General features: G+C 46.7%; 1 protein-coding gene across 1 annotated transcript in view; it reads left to right on the top strand.

Moving 5' to 3' along the window:
* Nucleotides 1–773: 773 nt before the first annotated feature.
* Nucleotides 774–25,911, top strand: part of SLC1A1 (solute carrier family 1 member 1) — a 74,326-nt gene continuing 49,188 nt past the window's right edge. Inside the window, exon 1 of the mRNA XM_028117404.2 lies at nt 774–864. Within this exon, the coding sequence (XP_027973205.1) occupies nt 774–864 (91 nt within the window). The remainder of the gene's footprint in view (nt 865–25,911) is intronic.

Below are 25,911 nucleotides of genomic sequence, written 5' to 3'. Positions count from 1 at the left end.
ATAATACGGGCGGGGGTGGGGGGGGATTAGAGGTGAGAGCTCACAAAGTCCTGTTCTGCTCCCCCCACCTCAGCACTTTCTCTTCCCCTCCCGCTAGGGGCTTCAAGCTTTCTAGACGTTTGGCAAAGCCGAGGCTACTGCGGGCAGCAAAGGGCACCCACGACAGAGCTGTTTCCCTCACCTCTCCCCACTGGCAAGGGCTTCGCGGTGCCCAGGGGCTGGCGTGCAGAAAGCGGAGGGGAGGGGGTGTGCAGGGAGAGGTCCAAGCCATAGTGGCTCCGCCCACCTGGGCTAGGCGAGGAAAACCTAAATCCGAAAAGCTGGGCTGGCAGGACAGGGGGGCGGAAAAAAAAAAAAAAAGCAGAGACTCCAGGTGAAGGCTGGGCGGGCTCGGGGCTGCGGGCTCCCCGGCACCCCGCGCGCACGGCGCACGCCCCCACCCCCCCGCGCGGCCGTCCGCCCCTCCCTCCTTCCTTGCTGGTTGGCCCGGGCGCCGCAGAGCGCGGCGGCGGCAGGAGGAGCCGCGCGCGCCGAGCGCGCACCGCCGGCGAGGTTGCCCGGGCTGCAGGCGCGACGCGCGGTCTCAGGTGGCGGCGGCGGCGGTGACAGCGACAGCGGCGGCCGCAGCAACCGGCGCGCACCCTCTCCCCCGCGCGCCCGCCTCCCGCCCCCACTGCGCCGCGGAGCCTCCACCGGTCCCCGCGCGCACTGCCGAGCTCCGCGCACAATAGCAGCGGCCGCGGCGGCGGCGGCTCCCGGCCCCGGCGCCCGCCATGGGGAAGCCGGCGAGGAAGGGATGCGACTGCAGGCGCTTCCTGAAGAACAACTGGCTGCTACTGTCCACCGTGGCCGCGGTGGTGCTAGGTGAGCGGCGTGGCGGGTGGGCGACGCGCGCGCCCTCACGCGCTCCCGGCTCCCAGGCCGCGTGCGGGGCCGGCGGGTGCGAGGGTGGGCGAGGCGCCGCGGGTGCACCTCGGCGCCCCCGTCGGCCTCGGAGCCAGGCGGGGGCTTCTCCGCGAGGGTGCCGATGTCTGCGTGCGAAGAACAAAGCTCCTCGGGGACTCCCATTTGGGTGCTCCACGAGCTGCGGGCTCCTGCTTTACCCAAAATGATCAGAGGGGCTTGGAAGGGGAAAGGGAAGCTCTAGGTCCTTCCCGTTGGGAGGCAAACATGGTTTATTATTAGGTTTTCAGTCCTATGTGCTCCCCCCATTTTTTCCGGAACCGTGCTGCCGGGACAGGGATCGAGTGCGGATTACGGTCCTCGGTCGGACTGGAAGAGGCACCTTAGCCTCAGGGATGGCGCCCCCCCCCCCCAGGGAAGGGAGATAGAGGGTGTTGCCACTCACCCTGGGCCAAATTCTTGCCCAAACTCAGGGCTGTGCAGTTTTGGCCTCCAGGAGGTCACTGGGGGGAGAGAGAGCTAAGAGAACTCACGTTTTTTCCTTTCCCACCCCGGTAATCTGCCAAAATAGCCTCCTTGAGCTACATTGCTCTCCACATTGTTTTTCTGAAAATAATATTTAAGTCCTATTTGCGTGTTTTTAAACAAGGGTGTATTTAAATGATTCATTCCTGACAGATTACTCTACTAAGCAGATGTCTGAGCCATTGCTCAGAGGTATGGAGTTGTTCCTATTTAGATTATGAATTTCTGCCAATTTGCCTGTCTTAAAAGTTAGGCTCTGGGATGCACCCCTTTGGGGCTGGAGTCTCTCTCCTTTCCTCTATGAGCTCACACAGGTGGGGCTACCCAGCAGGTGAGATTACTTTGAAGTCCCCACCTTGCTTTGGAAACACGATCTGGGTTTGCTGAAAAGGGGTGGGGTGGCAGCCTCCGGACCTCATGCGCCTTCTCCAGGGATGCTTCTGACTCTCAGAATATTTGGCATTGCCTACTCCCACACTTGATGCCCTACCCCACAAAAACCTATGGAAGTTAACGGAATCCTCAGAGTCAGATTTGCTCCTCCAGAACCTGTGCAAAATAAAGTCAGGCTTCTAGTAAAGAAATAACATCTTGGAATTGCTTTTACAGAGGCCGTTTGTGGGAGGAAAGGAGAAAAGTAGAGAAGCAAGTCTTTCTTATCTGCTTAACTCTATTTCCCCCAAGGGCCAAGTGGCTTAGGGGTCTTTAGGGAAGGTTTATCCTGCCCCCGCTACATTTAAATAATATACCACAGAGAGAGTGAATTGATTTCCCTGCGTCCAAACAGATGAGATGGCCTTGTTTGTTTCCCTAGTGGTAAAAGTCCAGAGTTAATTGTTAGGCCCTTCTTAAGGATGGTTACTGGGTAACTCAGGGCCAACATTTCCCTCCCAGTTCCTGGTGAAAGTGAAATAATGCTGCCTTTTTGGCCTTAGAATTCTCCAAAGATACTCACCTATTAACCAAGTGTTGCATACCACACTTCAATGTACCCATTCACTGGAAGCTGGTTTGGAAAGGATTTTGAGCAGTTGTTCCCTGGCCTTTGGAACCTGTTGAAAAATACAGCTTCAGGGTCAAGAGGAATTACATGCCCATTTTGCAGATCTGGCCTTTGGCAGCAGGGCACTTTCCAACAGTTTTTAATCTGGGTGAAGCACAGGAGCTTGATTCAGACACTCTTCTCAAGAAAGAGAAACCACCATATAAAAATGTCAAGTGCCCCCACTGAAGTCTTTCTGGACATTTGCTCCTCCAGGAGCAACACAGGGCTATCCTAAGGGTTTCCGCTCCTGGTCCGAAAAGTGTGAAGCCTGAGCCATCCCCAGTGTGCCCATCACAGGCACCTCCCGAGGTCTTCCTTTTTTCTTTTCTTTCTCCAGAGCACTGTGTGTGAGTGGAAAGCATACCTCTGTGTTGTCTGCACGAGCTCAATTGTTGAACCAGAATGAAATTCCAGCTAACTTACAACAGTGAGGCTGAGTCCATATCTAAACTGATAGAGAGTTTATTTTAAAAGTCTTAATTGATACAAGAAATCACAAGCTCTCTCGTGCAGCCTCCTTTCTGGACCTTTTTTAAGAAGAAGAAATTTATTAACTACCCTGACAGAATGTCATCTTCTGATTATAGCCATCAAAATGTTTGGTCCTGGCTCTAATTCAGCAGCCCTGACACTTTGAAATATTTTGATTTTTGAAATGAGGGGCAAAGGTTTTTATGAGCCAGCTTGAAGCCTCTGATTTTTTCAAGACCTAGGATGTGAGGGGAAATGCAGTTAAAGAGCATTTTTTTTTACAACGAAGATACGGGAAGGATTAACCATTTTGTTTTGTGCCCCATAGCCTGCTTCTCAATTCGTTTAACAGGCAGAAATTCTAAGAGTAGAATTTTTGTGCTCCAACTGAGAATTCTGTCCAACAGAATCACTGTGTGTAAAAATTCTGTGTCACAGCATTCCGATTCAAGTGACCCACTAATGATCATTTCACGTACAGATCTTCCTCAACTTAGGATAGGGTTATGTCCCAATAAGCCCATAGTAAGTTGAAAATATCAAATATCATAATTCAAAAAATACATTTAATACACCTGACCTGCTGAACACCATGGCTTAGCCTAGTCTGCCTTAAATGTGCTCGGAGCATTTACATTAGCTTACGGTTGGGCAAAATCCTCTCACACAAAGCCTATTTTTTAAAGAAGTGTTGAATATCTCACGTAATTTGCTGAACACTGTAGAGAAAGTGAAGAACGGTGGTTGTGGAGTGCAGAATGGTTGCGAGTGTGTTGGTTGTTTACCCTCGCAGTCACGTGGCTGCCATGCCCAGCGTCACAAGAGAGGATTGTACCCCATCTCGCTGGCCCAGAAAAAGATCAAAATTCAAAAACTTGAAGTCCGGTTTCTATGCACACGTATCGCTTTCACACCGTTGTGGAGTTGAAAAATCATGCCGGGGACTGTGTGGATCGTGTTGGTAAAGCATTCGTGGAACCCTCACCCCATTCACAACATAGAGCTGGAGCTTTCTGTCCAGGACCTGCTTTATTTCAGGCATTTGAAAAACCTGATTTCCACCTTGCAGATTTTCAGGAAAGGAAGTAGATGTTATAAGCTTATTCATTCTGAATAATTTTCTTCAGCGCGCTAAGAAAGCAATCCTTTATAGATTCCGATTCCGCTGTTTGACATGGAGAACAATTCTTTCACGTAATCAGTAATACCCTTGCCCCAGCTTCATGTCTCCTACCCTGGAGGCTCTCCCAGCATATATTTGGCAGTGCTCCATAGAGTCGTGGTATATGCTTGCTTCCTCTGTTTCTCTGTGTCTGTGAAGCCTCTGATGACAGGGGCTGGCTGCAGCCGGCTCAGGGTGCAGCTCACCTGCGCAAAGCCTTGCGTGTGACAACATTCCAGAATGTATATCATTACTGATAAAGCTCATTTGGTCTGGTGACTCCCATGCCTGGTACTGATGGGCCTCTAATCAGCTCAGTCTTGGAATATACCTGCAGCGACCAACACTTAAATCATTTGTTCATTCCGTAGAGACTGTTGTGGAGCCTGGGCGCACAGCAGTGAACAAATCAAAACCCCTTTCCTCATGAAACTCTCGTTCAAGTGCCGAGAGGTAAACCGTAAACAGAATAAATGGGTAGGCTGCAATACAGAGTGTGTCCGATGGTGAGGGTGCTCAAGAGTAACACAGAGCAGGGAGGGGGCTGGGAGGGGCTTGCACTTTTTTAAATAAGGACAATAGGGACGGTCCTGCTGAGAAGGTGACCACTGAATGAAGACTAGAAAGAGGTGGAGGAACAGGTGCACAGATATCTAGGGAGCATCCTGGCTTGTTTGAGAAAGAACAAGGGGTGCAGGGAGGGAGTGGGTGGAGGCAGGAGGCCAGGAGGGGACAGAGCAGTGGAAGAGCGTGGGCTCCTCTAAGGACTTTGACTTTTACTGGGAGATGGGAAACCACTGTAAGGTTCTGAGTAGAGCAGCGTGGTCTGGTTGTATTTTAATCAGCTCCCCTGGCCGCTGTTTTGACCACGGACTGGCGGAGGCAGGGGGAGGAAGCAAAGCCAGGTTGAGGAGGCTGTGGTGCGCGTAACCTGCGATGCATCTGACTTCTTAAACTCTAATCTCATTTGCATCATGCCTAGTGAAGTATTAGGAAATGCTTAAGAAAAAAGGCAATGAAAATGTTTTGCAGCTATGTAGTAGGTGTTGCCTATATCTATATATATATATAATTATATAATTTTATATACATGCATATATATACATATATATGTATATATATAAATAAAAATGCCCACCTAGGGATGCAGGAACTGAGACTCAGTGTCACGGTCACTCAGATGAAAACTGGTCCCCCTGTTCCTTTCCTTCCTCTCCTTTGAGCGGCTTCTCTCTGTCTTACTCCCCAGCTCCCTGTCATACTTGGTCCTCGCCGACCCTCCTAGGAATCACAGTGCCGTACTGGGGTGGTGTCCTTTGGTCTGTACTGTTCTTTTCTCCCCTGAGACTGGAAAGGGGCAGAAACATGCCTCCAGGATTCTGCGAATCCCCGTGTGGGCCTTTGGAGGAATCCTGCTCCAGTGAGACTTGGCAGACTCATCGGCCAGGCTGGCCTCCACTCTGGGCTCAGACCCACCCTTATGCCTCTGTTCATGAGGCTGCCCAGCTCTTCCCTCCACCTTCAAAGTCTGCCTTTCCTACCTTCTAACAGAGGGGCTTGGCATGACTGCGGCGGAGGGTATGCTTGAGGGATATGGAAAAACAAAATGAGCAAGGCTGCTAAAGAGGCAGAGGCAGCTCTCGGAGGGCCTGGAATGCCATGCTGACGAGTTCGGACAAGGTCTGAGGGTTAGGTTGGCAAGGACACAGTCAGAGCTGTGCTTGGAAAAGATCACTGAAGCAGGTGCATGTGGCGAATGGATCCTGGGAGGGCGGTCTTGCAGGTAGGCAGACAGGGAGAGCTAGGGGCCTCAGCTGCACAGCCGCAATGGAAGTGGAAAAGAAGTGACAGTTAACTCGAGGTGCTCAGCAGGTTGAACTATAGGGTATGGCCAGATTTGGTCCTCTAGGGGAAGGAAGTAGCCATCTCTAACAGGAGAGAGCGTCCTAGAAGTGGCACAGACTTGAAAAAGAACTATTGTGCGCTCCCACTGTGCAGAAGCAATATCTACTTGTATGCATTTCTCTGCAGTTAGAACATATTCTTTTTTTTTTTTTTGCCTCCCCCACCAATCCATGAGCCTCCCTGAACCCACAGCATCTGTCACAACGCATGGTAGGCTCAATACATTTGTTGATTTGTTGATGAGACATTTATGACCCAGAGAGTAGGACATTGTCCTTGCTTATTGAGTGAATAAATGAGCCCTAACCTTGGCTTGAACTCCATTTCCTCCATAAATTCTCTTCTGCCTACTTCAGCATTCTCCAATCTGCAATGGTAACCCAGATTAACAATTAGTCTACATATATATATCAAGCACAGCCATCTTCCTCAGAACTAGATTACAGACCCCTTGAGGGCCAAAGCACCCTATTACTCCTAGCAAATCCTGGAAAATGAAATGAGACCTTAAAGTAATGGGACTGACTCTTCAGAGCTCTTTAAGAGAGTGTATCTGATATTTAAACTGTCTGGGCCTTTGTTTTCTTATCAGAAAGAAAAGGAATTTGGGTAAGCTGGAAAAGAAAGGATTTCATTCACGTGCCACCTCCCCTTTATAGATAGTGGACTGTCTGGTGGAATATGTTTGTTGAGAAAGAATTGGAAACAGAAGTTCTGGAATTGATTACTGATGTCTGCCAAGGGCTTAGGAGCAGAGAGTATGGGCATGTGTCCTCCATACTTGTTGACCCTGGGTTAGAAAATCTCTGCGGTTCCTTCTAGCTTTAATCCTTTCGCTCAGTGATTGTATCATCATCGTTCCTCAGTTTATCTCTAGAAGCTCTTCCATAGGACAGTAAGCAAGTGATAAAAGTCATTATGGGAGGATGAGATGATCTTGATGTTGAGTCACTTGTAAACCTCTGTGACTTGAGTTTAATAATGTAAATTGTAAAAATAAGTAAATAAATAATATAATTTGTATATGGAACTATTACCAGGGCAGCGTTCAGGAATATGAGGTCTAATAAACTTATGTTGTTCCTGTGTATGTATGCATATGTATACATATCTTGCATGTATCTGCTTAATTAAGTACTTTAGAGAAGAGGTCCTTTAACTGGCTTGGCCCAAATTCCATGTATTAAAGAATTAGGAAAAGAATTTTGGGCTTTGAATGTCCATGCCTGATGCTTTCATTTTTGAAACCAAATCAGAACCAAGCAGACTTGCGGACTCACTAAAGAGATTCTGATTTTTGGTTGTCCTCTGTGTGGTATATATACCTCAAGTCTATCAAGCCAAAACCCCACACAAAGCTATATGAACAGAAAATTGTAAAATGAATCTTTCAAAAAATTATCACAGGTGTTGGACTCTGCTCCATACCTTATGTTGTATACACATTCTTAATGCCTTCTATTGGGAGGACTTTGAAGGTAAATTGCTAAAGTACAGAGAAGGGCAAAAGGAGACGTATGTGTCTGTGCCTGTCTTTCAGTTTAATAGAAAAGAGAGGATTAGGGGCACCTGGGTGGCGCAGTTAGTTAAGCATCTGACTCTCGATTTCTGCTCAGGTCATGATCTCAGAGTCCTGGGATCGAGCCCCACATAGGACCTGCGTTGGGCTTCACACTCAGCAGAGAGTCTGCTTGAGATTCTCTCTCCCTCTCCCCACTTGTTGGTGCACGCACTCACTCTCTCTCTAAAATAAATCTTTTTAAAAAGAGAGAGACAAGATTGTTCATAGATATTCAATATCTTGTTAGATGTTGCTTAATGTGAGGCATAATCTTTTTTAGTGCAAAGAAAAAAAACCCAAATCCTGTAGAATCAAAGTTATCCACCTGTCAAAAATTTGAGCAGCAAGCATAAGCAATAAGGGAAACTTCAAATGAAGACACTTGATGTAGAAAATTACTGTGTGCCAGATCAGGATATGGTAGAGCTGACATGGCTAAAACGCTGGCTAGATCAGACAAGGGGTACAAACCTGGGATGAGGAATTCGCTGTTGGAGAGCATATGCCTGCTCGTGTGAGCGCTTGCTTGTTAAGAGAGAAAGCTTTCCACATTAATTACTTGTGAGAAATTGTGATTACCTGTAACAGAGCTGAGCCTCCAAGAAACTGTCCTGTGGGGAATCAGCGACACCCTGGCCTGGTGCCAGGGAAGCCCTGTTCGCCTAAAGAGCTGCAGATCTCCCCAGAGTTGGTGCTGGAGATCGGGAGTCACGTATGCTGTGAGGACTGGAGAAAATGAATTCATTTTCGATGACATCAAACACCCCTGCAGCAGTGCTTAAGGTAGCAAGTGTTTTCAGTGGCCTTTCCTATTTAGAATGTTAAACATGCATCTAATGGCAGAGAATATTGGAGACAGTGACTTTTAAGCCAATAATTCACTTTGGAGCTATAGTTTGGCTCAGTGGATAGATTTAGAAGGAGCTAATTCATTATACTTGCTGAGGAAACAGCCCAAACTTCAACAAAGTGCGCTCTGTTGTAATTAGTACACTCCACAGTAACACCTCTGTTGATGGAAAGAAAGTGTTCAGTGGCTCACTCGTTGCCAGAAATGTTACTACCCTGCGTTCGAAAAATATCTGCCAACTGCCTGTTCCATTACCAGAAGTAGAATATTTCCTTTCCAGCAAATACGCCTGCACTTTCCGGGGTGGGAGGACCTTGTCCCAGCCCACAGACGCTTCAAGCTGTGTATTCTGGGCTGTTACTTCCCTGGCCCCGGCCCCGGCCCTGGTTGTGTGAGTTCTGGGCAGCAGTCCCCGCTCAGCCAGGACGAGGAGGACGCTGTGCCTCATTCTCCAGCACGAGACCCAGAGCCAGCACTGAGGAGATAGACTCTCCCACCGGTTCCTCACGTGCGGCCTGAGGTCTTTGTTACCCAGGCCCTTCTTGGTCTCGGGGTCCCTAACTGTGTCCACAGATTGGACAACTGTCACAGCATATCTTCATGTGTCCAGGAAGGCTCCTGACATGAGTATCATGTGACTCTGTGAGGTCTACATGTTGATGCAAAGGGGTGGCCTTTGGGGCTGGAACTTCCATTCAGAAATGACCAGAGAGGGTCCACGCTGTGTGTTTATTCTTATAACTGCCCTGAGACAATTACTTGGGTTCAGTGCCCTTGGGTTTTTAAAGCTACATTTACTTACTCAACTAAGAAGGAAACCCTTCGGGAACAGAGCTCAAGTGAGATAATATAATCAAATTATCTTTCTACCACTGTTCTGTTGCCCGAGAGTTATCTGGTTACTTATAATTCAGTAAAGAATTAAGTCAACAATAACAAAAAATGCATTGCCATCAGAAATACCTAACCACAGAAAGCCTCATCTCCAAGCCTCTTCCTGCTTCTGGACGATAAACTGATTTTGCTCAGTTTCTCTGGGCATTTCATATTCTTCATTGTCTTCTGATTCCATTAACCACTTAACAGGTTTCATACAAGACTCCCCAGATTATGGGACAGTGAGGAAGACACATTTTCTACTTTGAAAGTTATTTCTCTTGTGGTTCACCAAGCCTACGATTTGCTAACATTTGTTGAGGGCTTACTGTGAGTTTTATGCACGTTTATTTCCCATTTGACCCTGAGTACAATGAGGTAGGAAGTTTGCCCTTCGGTGCAGATAAGGAGAAGGAAACATAAAAGGCTTAAGTCCCATGGCTGAGGTCCCAGTCAAAGCTGGGATTTGTACCCAGGACTGTCTGACTCCAAAACTGAGGTTCTTAACCATTAAGCAAGTCTCCTTCCTTCCTAACAGACCTTGATACACCTAAAGCATAGTTCAAATGATTCTTGTAGACTCAGTTTTTTACAGTGACTACATAAAGCCTATTTTCCACCTTCTCACTCCATCCCTTGCCTGTCTCTTGGCGCCATTTTATCCTATCTTTTACTTGGGGCGGTCTCCAGTGGTTAGCCTCCCCCCCCCCCGCTCCTCCTTGTAAGCCCTCTATTTGAACAGGTATTCTGGTCGAGCTTGTGTAGTGTTTGCTTTCCTGGAGTATGTTGTAGTTTGCTGCCCTAATGCTTTTGCTCATTGTTTTACCCACTGTTACCCTACTCATCCTTGAAGATGGATCTCCTAATTCCCACTCTTGCTGTATAGACTTCTCTGGCTGGTCAGATGATCTGCCTTCTCTGTGCTCTTGTCACTTTTCATTTACATCCACACGTTACACTGCATTTGCACCACCTCCCCAAACCCTGCCCTGTGGCAGACATCACTAATTGATTACTGCAGTCTTAACCACGGAGCTCAGTTACGGCCTCAAAATCCCCAAAGCTATCCTCCAGGCAAGTAGTTTTGGGGATTTTGAGGAGTAGGAGTTCATTAGGCAAAGAGAGTGACAAAAGGGTTTTTTTTTTTTGGCAGTGCACGTGCAGATACCACTAACAGTAGCCCAAGTGTGGTAAATGCTGCAAGAAAGCTACATCTTGCCTTGGGGCTTCAAAGAAGACAGTTGAGAAGGAGTTCCTGGAGAAGGCCAGGAATGGCCTTGAGCAGGTGTGGTAGGATTCCTGGGCTGGATGTTTGGAAATATTACAAGAGCCCAGGTTGAGATAACGACAGGAGGACAAAGGCCCATATCCCGTCTTATGTCCCGTTTTGGTATCATGTGCAGCTGCTGTGCAATCAGTGCATTGCTGTGTTTTCACAACTTCTCTGTCTCACCTCAGTTTCCTGAGGAGAGAAAATAATGCTGTCTGATTTGGGTCTGTCATACTCATGGCATCTTGCACTGCACCTGCTTTGTAGAAGGTGCCCCCAAAATCTTTTCTCACTGGTGACAAAACCTTTCTCGTGAAAGGAGAGGTAAACCATTGGTGAGCCTCTCCCATTAGTCCCCAGGCTAACCGCTTAGTTGTATGTTTTTTTTTTCTTTTTAAGATTTTATTTATCTATTTGAGAGAGAGAGAGCACAGAGGGAGAGGGGAAAAACAGACTCCCCACTGAGCAGGGAGCCCAATGTGGGACTCGATCCAGGACTCTGAGATCACAACCTGAGCCGAAGGCAGACGCTTAACCCACTGAACCGCCCACGTTCTCCTGTTGTATGGGTTTTTGAGTGAAGACCCTGGGGAACTCTTATCAAGCTGGGGTCATCCCAAATGTACTTTACTTCTACTTTGGGGATCCCAGAAGAAGAGCAAGCCTGGCCAACAACAGTTCTGAAGCCATTTTAGTGTGAGCTGCACATGGCCTCGAAGCTCCCAGACTGGAGGGCCTCTCCCTACCCCGAGGAAGGCGTGACCTTTTCAGGAAACCAGCACTAGAACCACGCTGATCTCCAGAGAATTCTTTGGACTGATTAGAGAAGATCCATCTGGTCTCCCGAATTTGGGCCATGGCATAAAGCTGAAGCAGCCTTGAATGACAGCATTTTTTAATGTGGTAATTAGCAGTTCCTGTCTGTCTGTGAATTTATTTCTAGGTTTCTGCACCCCCCCCGCCCCCACAACATACACACACATCTTTTTACATCCTTGTCCAAAGTCTGCCCATTTCTCTCCCTGTCTGGAGGTTATTTCTCTGATAGGAATTAATTAGCCTGTCTGTGCTGCCTGTTCCAGGAGACCTTGAGCTTGAACTGCTTGGATAAACACTAGATTTGGTCATTCAAGAGTCTGAAAATGGGTTTTTACTTTTTTATTGGCAAAAGTTAATTGTCAACCAGGAGACGTAACAGGTCGGCTCCGTTTCTGCTTCCTCTTCATCGATTCCTTTCTTACATCTGGAGAATCTGCTGAGGTTGCGTCACCTGGAGGAGCTTCTGAGTTCCCTGGAGGGATGGAGATGTTGCCAAATCAGAAGCCACAGACCCTGAGAAACAAAGTTTACATCTGCTACTGTTTAAGTGGGAATGATTGAATAAAGTTTGGTTGCTTTTTTAACCTCAAGCAGGTAACTGTAGACGACAGGACTTAATGGAATCTAAGAACTAGACCTCTAAAGTTCCCTGGACTTTGGGCCTCGTCCCAGAGCTTCCATAGGCTTTGTGAATCCTGCTCGGTGCTCTGGGCTCAGAAAGGGTTAGTGGATCACAGCAGGTGGGTTTGCAGCTGTGGCTTTTTACTTAGGTTTTCTTTCTCCCCCTTTACAGCCTTCCGCCACTCCCCAGGCAACATCTGTTGTCCGTGTAGGCAACACCGAGAAGGGGAGCTGAAGAGCCTCACAAACATTAAACATTCCAAGATTCCAAAAGTAAACAAAACCCTTAAGTATTAACGTGAAAAGATTACACTCACCATGTTTGATTTTGGAGGGATCTCTGGAGGTCATCTTAAATGCATTTAGGGTTATTTCTAGAACTTCTGTTTAATCCATTGTTCTCAAACAAGCTAATCCATCGGCAGGGTCTTTATAAACCTGTGAAGTGTCTTACAAACGTTTCTTATTGTTGGGGGAGGTGCAAATGGGGAAATTTGGATCCTGGGCACAATGTTATTCCTTGAAGACACTAGTATACAATGTCATATTTGTGTTTTTGGGGGGCCCTCCTCTCATCCTGTATGAAAAGGCATCTGGGCTCCTTTTAGTGGCTCTCTGGCAAGTTTAACATTCTAAACAGGACTGTTCTTTCACAAATAATAATCAAACAAGTTGGCTCTCTCTTTGCCTTTTTTCTTCCAGTGAGGATTAAGAGAAGTATCCAAGGTATTTACAGACAGATTCTTGACCCAACCTCTCAACACGAGACCACTTTCATTTTAACTTTTAAAAATACCATAGAATTCTTCAAATACATCTGAACTCACTTGAAGATAAGAGTAAATATTTCTGTGGTCTTTGTGGGGGTGGGGAAGGTTAGTTCAGAGTTAGAGCTCCGCAGAAGTTGAGGCAGATACGTAAACAGTCGGCAGCCAGGTGGCGTAGTTGGGAATCATTAGAGACCAAAGTTCAAGGTGACAAAAGTTTTCCAAGCAGAGGTAAGGAACGGCCGAGGAAAATCGGGGAGTCCCACTTAGCCTTCTGGGTGCAAGGTTCCTCAGACTGGGACAGGTCTAGAAAATCGAGGGTAGCTGGCTGCCTTCTTTCTGCCAGAAGTCTATCTCTTTCTCTGCTCTCAAATTACTCCTGACTAAAACCAACTGGGGCGAAGATGGTCGGATTTTGTTTACACATAGGGAGAAGGCTTCCTGAGATTGTGTAATGAACCCAGAAGGAGTTTATGAGAGTCGTTAAACTGGTTATGATAGGTAGTGTTTCCAGACATCTAGTGTTAAACCTGAGGAAAAGGTGTGTCCTCCAACCAGAGGATCCCAGGGCCTCTCCAAACCATACGAGTGTGGGTGAGGAGACTTAAAGTTCCTTCAGTGACTTGGAGACCAAATATCTGCCCGGGTACCAAGGAGGGGAGAGAATAGAGTGAAACCGCAAGGTAGATGAACATCTTTCAGAGGCATGCATGGAACAAGCTGAGAGGTGGCATCATCCATGAGATTACCAGATATGGTAGGAAATGGGAGATTTTAGAACCCACAAGTCAAGTCATAGATACATATCTCAGGAATAGACCAACCACACAAGTGTGGGACTGACACACCTTTGAGGGAGAGAGAGTCTGCTTGCTCCTGGATTGAAAGGTTCGCTCACAACTGGCCTCTAAGCCAGTCAGTGCTTCCTGTAGAGACTAGAGTCCTGTGGGGTAGTCCTACAACTGAGCTCATCCTCATGTGACCCCAAGGGGCTCTTTGGACTCCAGAGGCCCCAGAAGCCCGGAAGAAGTCCAGAGGTGTAAGAACCAGGCTCCCAACTTCTCATGGATACATTACCATAGCTATTGTCAAAGGGAGACAATCCCACGAGTCAGGAGACACTGGAGAGGCCCTATTTATGATGCCCCTCTGGGTTGGATGGCCCTGGAACAATGTGGCAGAATTCACGCCCACATTCCTGTGGCCCAGTTTTCACGCTCATTGGCTCTCCGCGGTTTCCTCTTGCCTTTTGTAATTAGGTGTGTTGAGTAAAGAGTAGAAAATGCAGTGACCTCCTGGGCCCACACAATGCATGGCAATTATGTATCCCGGGTTCACTTCGGTGCAGCAGATAGCGATCAAGTAGCAGGCTTGGTTCCCCAGGGCAGGGGGAATGCAGATGTGAGCATACAGTGGTTATGCATCAGGAGCTCGAGATGAGGGGATGGGAGGAGACAGAAGTCTGAGAGGGGGTAACAGATGCAGATGAAGCTCAGCAGGGCCAAAGAATAGACTCAATGCACCTGGGGAGAGAGCCCAGGAAATGCTTTTTGGAGGAGGTGACATTTTGGCTAGGTTTTTAGGGGTGAGTAGGAGTTCATTAGGCAAAGAGAGTGACAAAAGGGTTTTTTTTTTTTTGTAGAAGGGGATCTGTACAAAAGGCACAAAAGCAAGGAGCATCTTTAAGAAATAGCAAGGAGTTTGTTGAGACTATATATGATGAGACAGGGTGGTGAGGACATGCAGTCCTGGATCAGTTAGGGACCTGCCAAAACACAGGGCCCACTCACTCAAAAATGTTTAACTGGGGCACCTGGGTGGTTCAGTCAGTTAAGCATCTGCCTTCACCTCAGGTCTTGATCCCAGGGTCCTGAGATCGAGCCCCTCATAGTGCTCCTTGCTCAGCGGGGAGCCTGCTTCTCCCTTTGCCTGCCGCTCCCTTTGCCTGTGTGCACGTGCTCTCTCTCTCTGCCAAATAAGTAATTAAAATCTTTTTTTTTAATATTAAAAAAGACACCCAGGGCTGATAACTGTGGGCAGCTATTAGCTCCCCTATACCTGAACAGGCAGGGGGAGAGGGCAGTATCAGCATAGTCCAGTGAGGGTTGGGGCCCCATGACGGGACCTGTGTGGCCACAGGAACACAGCTCCTCTTAGAACCATGGCAAGGCAGGGAGGGAGTACAGGTGATAAATACCCCAAGCTCTCTCTCTCTCTCTCTCTCTCTCTCTCTTTGTCTTTGAGATCTACAGCTAGTGCCTCTCCTTCGCTAAACTCAGCCAAAGCCAGAGGACAAGGAACCCTTGGTTACACGCTTTGTAGAGATCAACCTCCTGGGACATAGAGCCGGGCAAGAAAGGACAAGTTAAGTCTGAAAGGCAAATAGAGAAGAACCAGCACAGAGCCATATGGCATCGAGTGCTAGGAGGTTTTCTCAGGACATTATTATACAGAACAAGTGTTGAAAAGATAACAAGGTCCGTGAATGATGCAGAGAAGTAGGCTGATGATGTCTAGTGATAACTGGTGCTGCTTATGGGCATTACAGGAAGGGAGCCTCTATAACTGTTACCAGCATGACCATTCGCCTGCCTTGCCTTGTCCCACAGACCCATCCCCAAGGCCCCCACATCAACCAGCCTTTTCTCCGTGCAAAGAGGGCAAATGCGGTAGATGGTGGAAGCAGCCAGAATACCAGGGACCTTCTCTCCCCACCTATAACTTAGGACTCTTCTATTTGGAAGTGACAGAAAATCCAGGTCAAACAAGCTTAAGCCAAAGTGGGGGGGGGGGGAGGTGTAGAATTTATGGCTCAGATAATTTAAGAGCTCAGAAATGAGCTCTTAATGGCTTCAGGTACAGCTGGATGCAGGGGTTCAAACAATACCACCCCAGCCCATTCTGTGTTTACATACAGTTTCTGCACCTCGGGCAAGACTCCCATTGGTGGTGAGATAGTGGCCAGCACCACTGCAGGTTTCCGTGTCCCTGTTCCACACCCAGCAGAAGAGAGAGAGTTTCTCAACCTATAGTTCAAGACTTTCGTGCGACGGCCGGAGCCTCAGGAAGCCCTGATTGGGTCATATGGACCCATTCCTCAATCAGTCCTGGGAGGAAGGGAATGTGGTTGTCTGGTTGACAGGGCTGGAGTCACTCCCTCATCCCACACCATTTCCCCGGCTCTGAGCTAGGTACAGGTGCCACTGCACCTGGGGCGGATCAGGAGCTGGGAGGTGTGCTGGCAACAGCAGGGACAATGGGTCTCTATCAGGTGGCAGTTACAACAAATGCCCTGCCTTTTACCTTTTGTGTCCCTACACTATTTCCTGAATGCAATTAGTACCTAATCATAGGCCAAGTTTTATTGAATTCATAGTATTACAGAAATGTTTGAAGTTGTTTAGATATTCACTATCTGCCTTAATTTTAGACAGAAACCACTTTAAAATCTGAGAGAGGGGAAGAACAATTAAGCAAGGATGACAACTGAATGTTTGCCTTAAACCCTTAAGAACTCTATTTTTGAAGAGCCTACAGCTAATACCATATTTAACGATGAAAGTCTGAGTGCTTTCCTCCTAACATCAGGAAGAAGGCAAGGAAGTTCATTCTTACCACTTGTATTCAGTATCTCACCGGGCGCTGAACCAGTCCCATGGAGCAAGAAAAAAAAAAAATAAAAGGCACAAATTGAAAAGAAAGAAAACTGCCCCTAGTCACAGATGACATGATTTTCTACCTACGAAATCCCAAGGAATCTACAAAATAACTCCTAAAACTGATAAGTGATTTAGTACATTTGCAAGATACAAAGTTAACACACAAAAATCATTTTTTTAAAGATTTTTATTTATTTATTTGTCAGAGAGAGAGAGAGAGCACAAGCAGGGGGGAGCAATAGAGGGAGAGGGAGAAGCAGGCTCCTCACTGAGCAAGGAACCGGATGTGGGGCTCGATCCCAGGACCCTGGCATCATGACCTGAGCCGAAGGCAGACGCTTAACGACTGAGCCACCCAGGCATCCCACAAAAATCATTTTTTTTCTGTGTACTAACTAATGTATAGCTGGAAATAGAAGTTTTAAAACTATTATTTATAATAGCTCCAAAATTACAAGATTAAGTGTGTATCTGACAAAATATATGTAGAATCTCTAGGCTGGAAATTATAAAACACTGACAAGAAATTATAGACCTAAATAAATGGAGAGACACACCTGTTCATGGATTAGAAGATTCATCACAATAATCATGTGTGTTCCCCCCAGACTGATTTATAGATTTAATGTAATTTTTTTAAGATTTTATTTATTTAGAGAGTGAGCCTGAGCAGGGGGGAGAGGGAGTGGGAGAAGCAGACTCCCCTGCTGAGCAGGAAGCCCGACTCGGGGCTCCATCCCACTGTCCCAGGATCATGACCTGAGCTGAAGGCAGATGCTTAACCGACTGAGCCACTCAGGTGCTCCAGATTTAATGTAATTCTGATCAAAATCCCAGCAGTATGTTTGTAGATCCATCAGAGAAGGTAATTCTAAGCTCTATGTGGAAAAGCTAAAGGAACTAGGAACTACTAAAACAATTTTAAAAAGAAGAAGGAAAAAATAAAAAGGCAGTTGGAAAAATCACATTATCCTATTTCAAGACAGTGATCAAGACACTGTAGTATTGGTGAAGGGACAGACACATAGATCAATGAAACAGAATAGAGATCCTGGAAATAGACCCATGCAGAAATGCCCGATGGATTTTTGACAGAAGTGCAAACGCTATTTGAAGAAGAAATGGTAGTCTTTTCAACAAGTGGAGCAACTGGGCAGCCATATGCTAAAATTAAAAATGAACATCCAAACATCACATTTTTTGAAGGTTTTATTTATTAGCGAGAGAGTGCATGAGTGGGGGGGGCAGCAGGGGGAGAAGGGGCAGAGGGAGAGGAAGAAGCAGAGTCCCCACTGAGCAGGGAGCCCCATGTGGGGCTCCGTCCCAGGACCCTGAGATCAGGACCTGAGCTGCTCCACCAACTGAGCCACCCAAGTGCACCTAAACATCACATTCTATACAAAGATTAACTCAGAGTCGATCATAGATCTAAAAGAAAAGGGGACAAGTATAAAACTTTTAGGAAAAAAAAAAAGAAAAATCTCGGTGACCTAGAGTTAGATAAGACTTCTCAGATATCCAAAGCACAGGTCATAAAAGAAAAAAAAATTGGTAAGTTGGACTTTATAAAAAATAAAAAGCTTTTGTTTTATGGAAGATAACCTTTAAGAAAATGAACACATATCAAATCATGAAGTCATACATCTTAAGTTATATGCAATTTTTAATTGTCAGTTACACCTCAACAAAGCTGGAAAATAAGTACTGAACGGTCTACAGACTAGGAGGAAATGGTTGCACATCACCTATCCAACAGATCTGAACTTGCATCCAGGATATATAAAGAATTTTCAAAACTCAAAATAGTAAGAAAGCAACTCAACTTTTAAAAATGGGCAAAAGAGCACTGGGTGTTATATGCAAACAATGAATCATGGAACACTACATCAAAAACTAATGACGTACTACTGTATGGTGACTAACATAACATAATAAAAAAAAATAAAAAATAAAAATAAATGGGCAAAAGCTTTGAGCAGAACTTCGCCAGAGAACTTCGCCATGGATGGCAAATAAACACACTAAGAGCTGTTCAGCGCTATTAGCCTTTGGGGAAATGCAAATTAAAACCATGATGAGATGCCACTCCATACATATTAGAACGGCTAAAATGCAAAATACAACATCCAGTGCTGCTTTGCATACGAAGCCGCTGGTACTCATACATTGCTGGTGGGACTCGGAAAAACCATTTTGGTTTTTGGTGGTCTCTTAATAAAAGTTAAACATACTCTTACCATATGACCCAGCAGTCCTTCTTCTGGATAGAAACCTAGAAGAAAAGCTTACATTCACGCAAAGACTGGTACATAAATGTTTATAGCAGCTCTAATCATAGTCACCCCAAGCGGGAAACAACTCACACAGCCTTTGGGGAGGGAATATGGATAAACACACTAGTGTGACCTATTGGGCAAGAAAAAGGAACATACTATTGATACGCACAAAACTGGAATGAATCTCAAAGGCCTTATGCTCAGTGAAAGAAGCCAGTCTCAGAAGGCTACCTCAAGTATGATTCTATTTATATGACCCTCTCAAAAAGACAAAACCATAGTGTGTAGAACAAATTAGTGGCGGCCAGACATGGCCGAGGGCGGTGGGGGGGTGTCTATAAAGGTATCACTTGAGGGATTTCTTTGGGGTGATGGAACTGTTCTCTGATCCACAGCCTAATCTTGATTATGGTGGTAAGAATTTTAGCACATGTTCAAAATCATAGGACTAAACACTAAAAAAGTCAGTGTTACCATATGATAAATACACTTACGTACACACACAGACCTCAAGAGTCAGGTTGGTGCATACAAGTCCAGTGTTTGCAAAAGGAGGTCTGTGTTTAATGGTGAGGAATTTCTGCTTGCTGGTGTGAAGAGCAAAGCCTCCCTTGGCCTGATGCTGCCCTCCTTCCCACCAGGGCTATCTGATCTCATTGTTCTGAGCACTATCAGGCATGGACAGAAAGGGAACTTCTTAACTCTGTATCTTCAGGGCGAGCCAGGGCCGGCTGTTCATCTGGCCCGGGGACACACATGTCACATGGATCACAGAGGAGGTTGGGAAGTCTTGGCAAACACCCTTGAGCTATGTTTTGAAATTTCCAATGTGGGGGCGCCTGGGGGCCTCGGTTAAGCTTCTGCCTTCAGCTCAGGTCATGATCCCAGGGTCGTGAGATGGAGCCCCACGTCGGGCTCCCTGCTCAGCGGGGAGTCAGCTTCTCTCTCTCCCTCCACCCCTTCCCCAGCTCATGCTCTCTCGCTCTCTTCTCTCAAATAAGTACAGTCTTTTAAGAAATAAATAAATGAAATTTCCAAAATGGCAAACAGGTAAAGTGAGAAAGCAGAGGCAGCAAGGAGACAAGTCTCAGAGACTGGGCCACAGGGCGGAACTGAAATGCTGGGGCTAGGGCTGGCGCTGGGCTCTCCGCCCTTCACCATGGGAGAGTGATCCTCTTCATGAAGAAGAGGGTAGAAGACAGACTCCTCAGGAAACACAAACACCAGTGTGAAAGGGGGTGTCCAGCGGTGGGGGAGATGGAGGCCCACTCATCCTGGCTGGACTCCTCCACACATCCATCTGGTTTTGCCCTAGGACGGTGTAGTCTGAGAATTCTTTCTTGGCACCCCAGCATCCTCTTGGCAAAGAGTTTTCTTTCCAGCCAGACTGGACCCTTGTTTGGCCACATCAAGCACCCCCTCCAGCCAGATTGCTGATTGTCACAATCCCCCATCCTCCCCCACGAGGCCGGGCAGTCATGCAGGGAGCGTGGGGGTCTGATTGCTTCTGTCCTCTATGTTTCTTTTTTTTCTTTTCTTTTTTTTTTTGTCCTCTATGTTCCCAGCATGGCATAAGGAATCAGACCCTCCACACTCTTCCCAGTCACGTGTCTTCCCTCAAGTAAAACAGTCCTTGGCAGGTCATTAGGGAAAGTCCTTCCCTCTGTCCACCTCAGAGTCTACTTCTGAATTCAAGCCCCATCCCTGTCATTGGCCTTCAGCTCCAGACCCGTTTGGAGAACCACACTGGCCCAAGGGCCAGCCGGCTCCTCTCTGGTGCGTTGCCACAAGGAGAGAGGAAGTGACCTGCAGCTCTGCGAAAGGACCAGGCTCCACATCAGGTCTGTGTGACTTCAGAGCCGAGCGCTTCACCCCCCACATGCCTTCCAAAGACGCCAGCATGACTCTTCCCTCAGCGGCCCAAACATCTAGACAGTTGAATACAGTACACTCCAGTTGATTCCCCCTAGAGGAGCCCAAGGCTGGTGGGTTGAGTGTGAGCAAGCAGGTTAAAATAAGAGGAGGCTCACAGCGGGGACATGGAAGAGTCAGGTGGCTTCCCTCGACCTCTTCTCCGTGGGAAACAAACGGATTAACGATGTGATTCACGCTCCCCCTCAACCCACACTCTGAAATGAACCACCCTTCCCATCTTGCTAAATCTTCCCTTGCCTGAACCGTGAATGTGGGATTCTCACTCTCCTTCCATCTTTGCTGTCTCCCCCTCCTCGATGGAGCTCCTCTTCCATTCTCCCCGTCCTGCGTACCTCCCTGACCAGGAACAGCCTCCTGACTGCTTTATCTCCCTGTTCTAATCCACCCTGCACATCTCAGGTTTATCTCCAGTCCGGGCCCGCCTGTGTGCAGACATGCTCAGTGCCTGTTCATTATCTCTCGTTACTAATAGCTCATCTTTGTGTATTACTTTATGGTTGAAGTTGGTTTAGCTCCTGTAATCCTGGCAAAGACGTTGTTGGTAGGGGAGGGACTTAAGGGGCAGAGCTGTATATGCTCTCCTCCTGGGCAATCTGGGCATTTCAGGATATGGCCCAATTTTTGTTTCTGTAGTTCTTGAAACCACTGCTCGAGCACCAGCCAGACTGGGGGCTGAAATGCATGAAGGAGCAGCACTATGGGGTCAGACAGACCTGGGTCTCCAGGCTAGCCAGGTGACCTTGACCAAGTTTCCTGACCTTTCTGTCTTTATCTGTAACTTAAAAGCTTACTAGATTCAGAGATTAATAAAAACAATGGATTATAAAAGTGCTTAGGACAGAGGCACTTGAATGTTTGTTTTTCCCTGACCCCTTGGTTTTGGGGTGTTTTCCCCACTGTCCTTCCTCCTCAGAGGCAACCCCTGCCTGTTGAATTCCTGTTCTCAATCAAAGATGCATCTGAACTTCTGCCTTTCTTAATCCAGCCTCATCCTTATCTCAGGGTAGCCTTGAACTCCGACAGCTTTGGGGCTGTTCCCCTGCAGAGTAGCAAGGTCTCTTGTCTGTGATCACTGTGCACGTCGCACCAGCCTGCTGGGAGGTGCGTTCTCAGGGGCAGGAGCAGCACCCCCTTGTTGGCCTCACCCCCCTGCACTGCCCATGGTGCTGCACAGACGTTACTCAGAGAGCACTTGCAGGACTCGCTCAGGGCTGCATGAGGTCCTGGTGATGGTTTCCCAGTCGCCATGGTATTTGCTGTCCTGTGAGCATGGTGGATCTGTCCTCCTAGACCATCTTCCGTGCAAACACCGGAAGGAGAGTTCTCATCAGTCTGCATGGGCAACTTAATATCTAACTTATGGCATGTCAAGAAGACATTGGCTTGTGGAGGTATTTGGTGTGACCTCAAGGAGTTTAACAGTTGTTTTTAAGCTTCACATTAAAAAATGGAGTGGTTTCACACCAAGACTCAGATTCTTAGTTTCTCTTTTAAAAATGCAGGAGATGAGGCCACCATAGACCCTCATTTCCACGTGACACTGCTTGGCTGGAGTTGTGGGGGCCACCACAGACCCCCGGGCGTGCTTCTCGCTACCACTCTGACCCCCTGGCCTTGGATGGTTGCAATCTTTGGGGTAAACTGAAAAATCATTAGCGTCTATTTAAACACTGTTTAAGAATGGTTCCTCATTTTCAGTTTAGGACAGGTGACCAAGTTGCTGTTATTTCCCCAAGGGGTAGAAAGATTCTTCTTCTGTTTTATGTGTATTTTCAACGTCTGTGCCCTCTGTCTGCAGACCTTTCAGTTGTCTGGAATCTATGGCCCCCAGCCTGGCTCCAGTGACGACCGCGTGTCAATGCAGCCACTGCGGCTTCTTTGACGTGGAGGAGCTCTTGGCCCCGTTTTGTCTGTCCATCAGGGAAGAGGGACAGGTCAGGTCACTGCTTCCGCAGTCACCTTTCCACAGTCGTCCCTCCCCTCCCCAAGGGGAAAGGTCGACGTGACAGGGAAGGCCCACCTTCCCTGAAGGGAGAAGGAAGAAGAGGAAGAGAATTTTCTTCATTTTACACTTCATCGCATTGAATCCCTCCCCTAAGACCCTGAGTCAGGTATCATTCCTTCTAGACGGATGCTAGAACCAAGGCACCAAGAGGCTATTGTTGACCCTCTAGTGAGCAGAGCTTGGGCGACTTCATATCTAACTTAGGGCGTGCCCCCCGCGTCTGTCTGCCTTAGGGTCTTCAACCCCGTCCCACCAGGTTTCTAAGACTGGTGTTTGTGGAAGTGTTTACTAGCTGGAAGACACTTAAGAGCGAAGCCAAAATCAACAAACCTTGAGCGTCTGCCAGCTCTAAATAGAAGCTTCTGTTCAGCTCTGCCCTGGGATTGGGTCGCTAGGCCTCCCCCCTCAATATCTCTGTACGTGGATGGTCTTCGGGGAAATAGGACCAAGTCAGATAAGATAAATGCATTGTAAAGTAAGAATGTCCTTGGTTTTAGATCACTGTGCTTCCCGCATGCATTTTCTCACTTGGTTCTCACAACATTTCTCAGGTACCTTCTTTGAAGTTTTTAGGTGAAGCAACCCCCCAAAAAAGGCACGACAGGTACATATGTGGTAGAAATGGAAGGCAGGTCCAGATTCCTGACTCTTCGTCCTGTTAGATGCTCCTGCTTGGTTTTTCCTTTATTTCTACAGGGTGGAAGTTAATTCTGAAAGCTCTGTTCTGTATACTTTTGCTGTTGCTGTGATCACCTGTTGTTCATCCTTGCTCACACTTCCCGAGGCTTCTCCCAGGGGCGGGGCTGAGTTCTCCGCATTCCTCAGCCCTCCCCACCCTCGCCCCAGTGCTGGGAAATCCGACTGTCCATTCTTCCTCTTCGATAAGGATACTGCCTCGTCATAAGGGGTTTAGGTAGGTGGCTTCCTCGGGTCCCACAGCTAGCAACTCTTAGAGCAGACTCAACTCCAGACCTGGTGACGTAGGCACATTTCTGATGTGACCCGTATCTTCATCTAGACTCGAAACCACATGAGGATCAGGACCCTGAGTGTATGGTCCACAAAGCTTAGCGAAGTGGTTGGATGCAGCTGGGTTGCAAGTCGTTAATTAATGACAGCTGATTTTTTTTAGGCCGTTAGTTTGATTTTTCTTTTCCCAAAGGGATTTTCAGGTCATCCTGTTCTCAGAATAATCCTGGTTTTCTGTTAGTTGTTTTGATTGATTTTCTACCCTATAATTGAAAATTAAGCTCCCAAACATCTCCTTTGTGGGCTATGAACTGCAGTCTGTAATCACAACTTTTCTTTAAATTGATCATCTTCTTTTGAGCTGTTAATAAACATGCCTGGCTTCATTGGAGTTTTCAAATTGTTATTTCCAGATGGTGAGGCCTTCAGATTTGGTAAGTTCATGCATATCCTACTAAGTGGAAGTTTGAACAAAATGCCACATTTTTGGCAGTATTTGTGCTATTAGTATGGTAATTAAAAGGAAAAAAAGAAGTTTCCCTATATTTTTGTCTTTTGTCCCACCCCATGAAAAAGCCCATCAACTTGTCAACTGATCAAAATGGAAATGAATCACACTCAATGTAATTACTTGCCTTTCTCTTTTTCTGTTTTCTTTCTAAATCAGTTTAGCTTTCTGAATGTGTATATATGTTTCTTTTTAATTGAGATGTAATCCACATAACCTAAAATTTAAAAACGATTCCGTGGTTTTTAGTATATTCACTGTGTTGTGCAACCATCACCACAAACGAATTTCAGGGCATTTCCTTTTTTAATTTTTATTTATTTTCAAAGAGTTTATTTGAGAGAGAGTGAGCGAGAGAGAGCACACGAGCAGGGGCAGAGGGAGAAGCAGGCTGGGATCATGACCTAAGCCGAAGGCAGACGCTTAACTGACTGAGCCACGTGGGAACCCCAGTTTCCGATCACACACCCCCAAAAGAAACCCCGTACCTCTCCCTCACCCCATCCTGTGGCAACCACTAATCTGCTTCCTGTCTCTATGGACTTGCCTATTCTGGACATTTCATATAAATGGGATCCTGTAACTATAATATGTGGCCTTCCTTCACTGAGCATAAAATTTTCAAGGCGTATCCATGCTCTGCCACGTGTCCGTGCTTCGTTCCTTCGCATGGCTGAATAGTGTTCCATTATATGGATATACCACAGTTTCTCTACCCAGTAATAAGTGGATAGACATTTATTATTTTCACTTTTTGGCTATTATAAATAATGTCGCTATGAACATTTGTATACAAGCTTTCATGTGAAGGCATGTTTTAAATTTCCTTGAGTATATGCTTCAGAGCAGAATTGTTGGGTCATCGGCTAACTGTGTTTAACTTCTTGAGGAGCTATAGTTTTCCAAGGGACTACACTGTTTTAACATGCCCACCAACAATGTAGGAGTGTTCCAGTGTTTCTCCACCTCTTCACCAACCTGTCATTTTTTGTTTTGTTTGTTCTTTGAAGAGCCACCCTAATGAGCGTGAGTGGTATCTCATTGTGATTTAAACTTTACATTTGTGTGATGACTAATGATACTGAACATCCTTCTGTGTGATTATCAGCCATTTGTGTATCTTCTTTGGAGAAATGTCTATTCAGATCTTTTGCCCATTTTTTAATTGTTGAGTTGTAAGCGTTGTGTATATATTCTGGGTACTAGACCCTTATCAGGTATATGATCTGTATATCTACCTTTCCCCAGTCGATTGCAAAGCAAAACTTTTATAAGATTTGTATTTTGCAGCTATATTGTGGTCTTTACCAGGACCTACCCCATATTCAATTATTAGTGTCTGGAAAGTCACCGAACTTATATTCAAAAGTGGGGTTTGGGGTTAAAAGGAAGCATTCTGTGGGCCCAGGGTTTTGATAGTGAGGTCATGTATGAGTCTTCCTGACACCTTGAGAAAGTCATGGTCCCCATCTTCTTCAATGGTAGAAGTCATGAAGCTTGAGGGTTTATGGCATTTTTATCCATGGTGGGATGGAAACTGTGCTTTTGCTTCTAAGTTAGATTTTTATCTTTTGCTCTTAGAGAAAAATTCTGGGGCGGATGAGCTGCCCCCGCCCTCAGTCACCCATCATTCCAGCGCATTTCTTCTGGTGAGGATGAGTTTGCATGTTCGAGGCAGCTTGGTTGGAAGCTTCCTGGTGGCTGGGGGAAGGCCCGTTCTTTCTCATCCGGGCTCCACTATGACTTGATCACTGCACACCTTATAGAAGCCATTGCACCCCAGA

This window comes from Eumetopias jubatus, unplaced genomic scaffold (genome assembly GCF_037043125.1).
Source record: "Eumetopias jubatus isolate StellerSeaLion01/CBP00866 unplaced genomic scaffold, mEumJub1_p1.0 scaffold_15, whole genome shotgun sequence".
NCBI lineage: Eukaryota > Metazoa > Chordata > Mammalia > Carnivora > Otariidae > Eumetopias > Eumetopias jubatus.
Note: the sequence above shows the minus strand (reverse complement) of the source record. Positions and strands in the feature narration are given on the sequence as shown.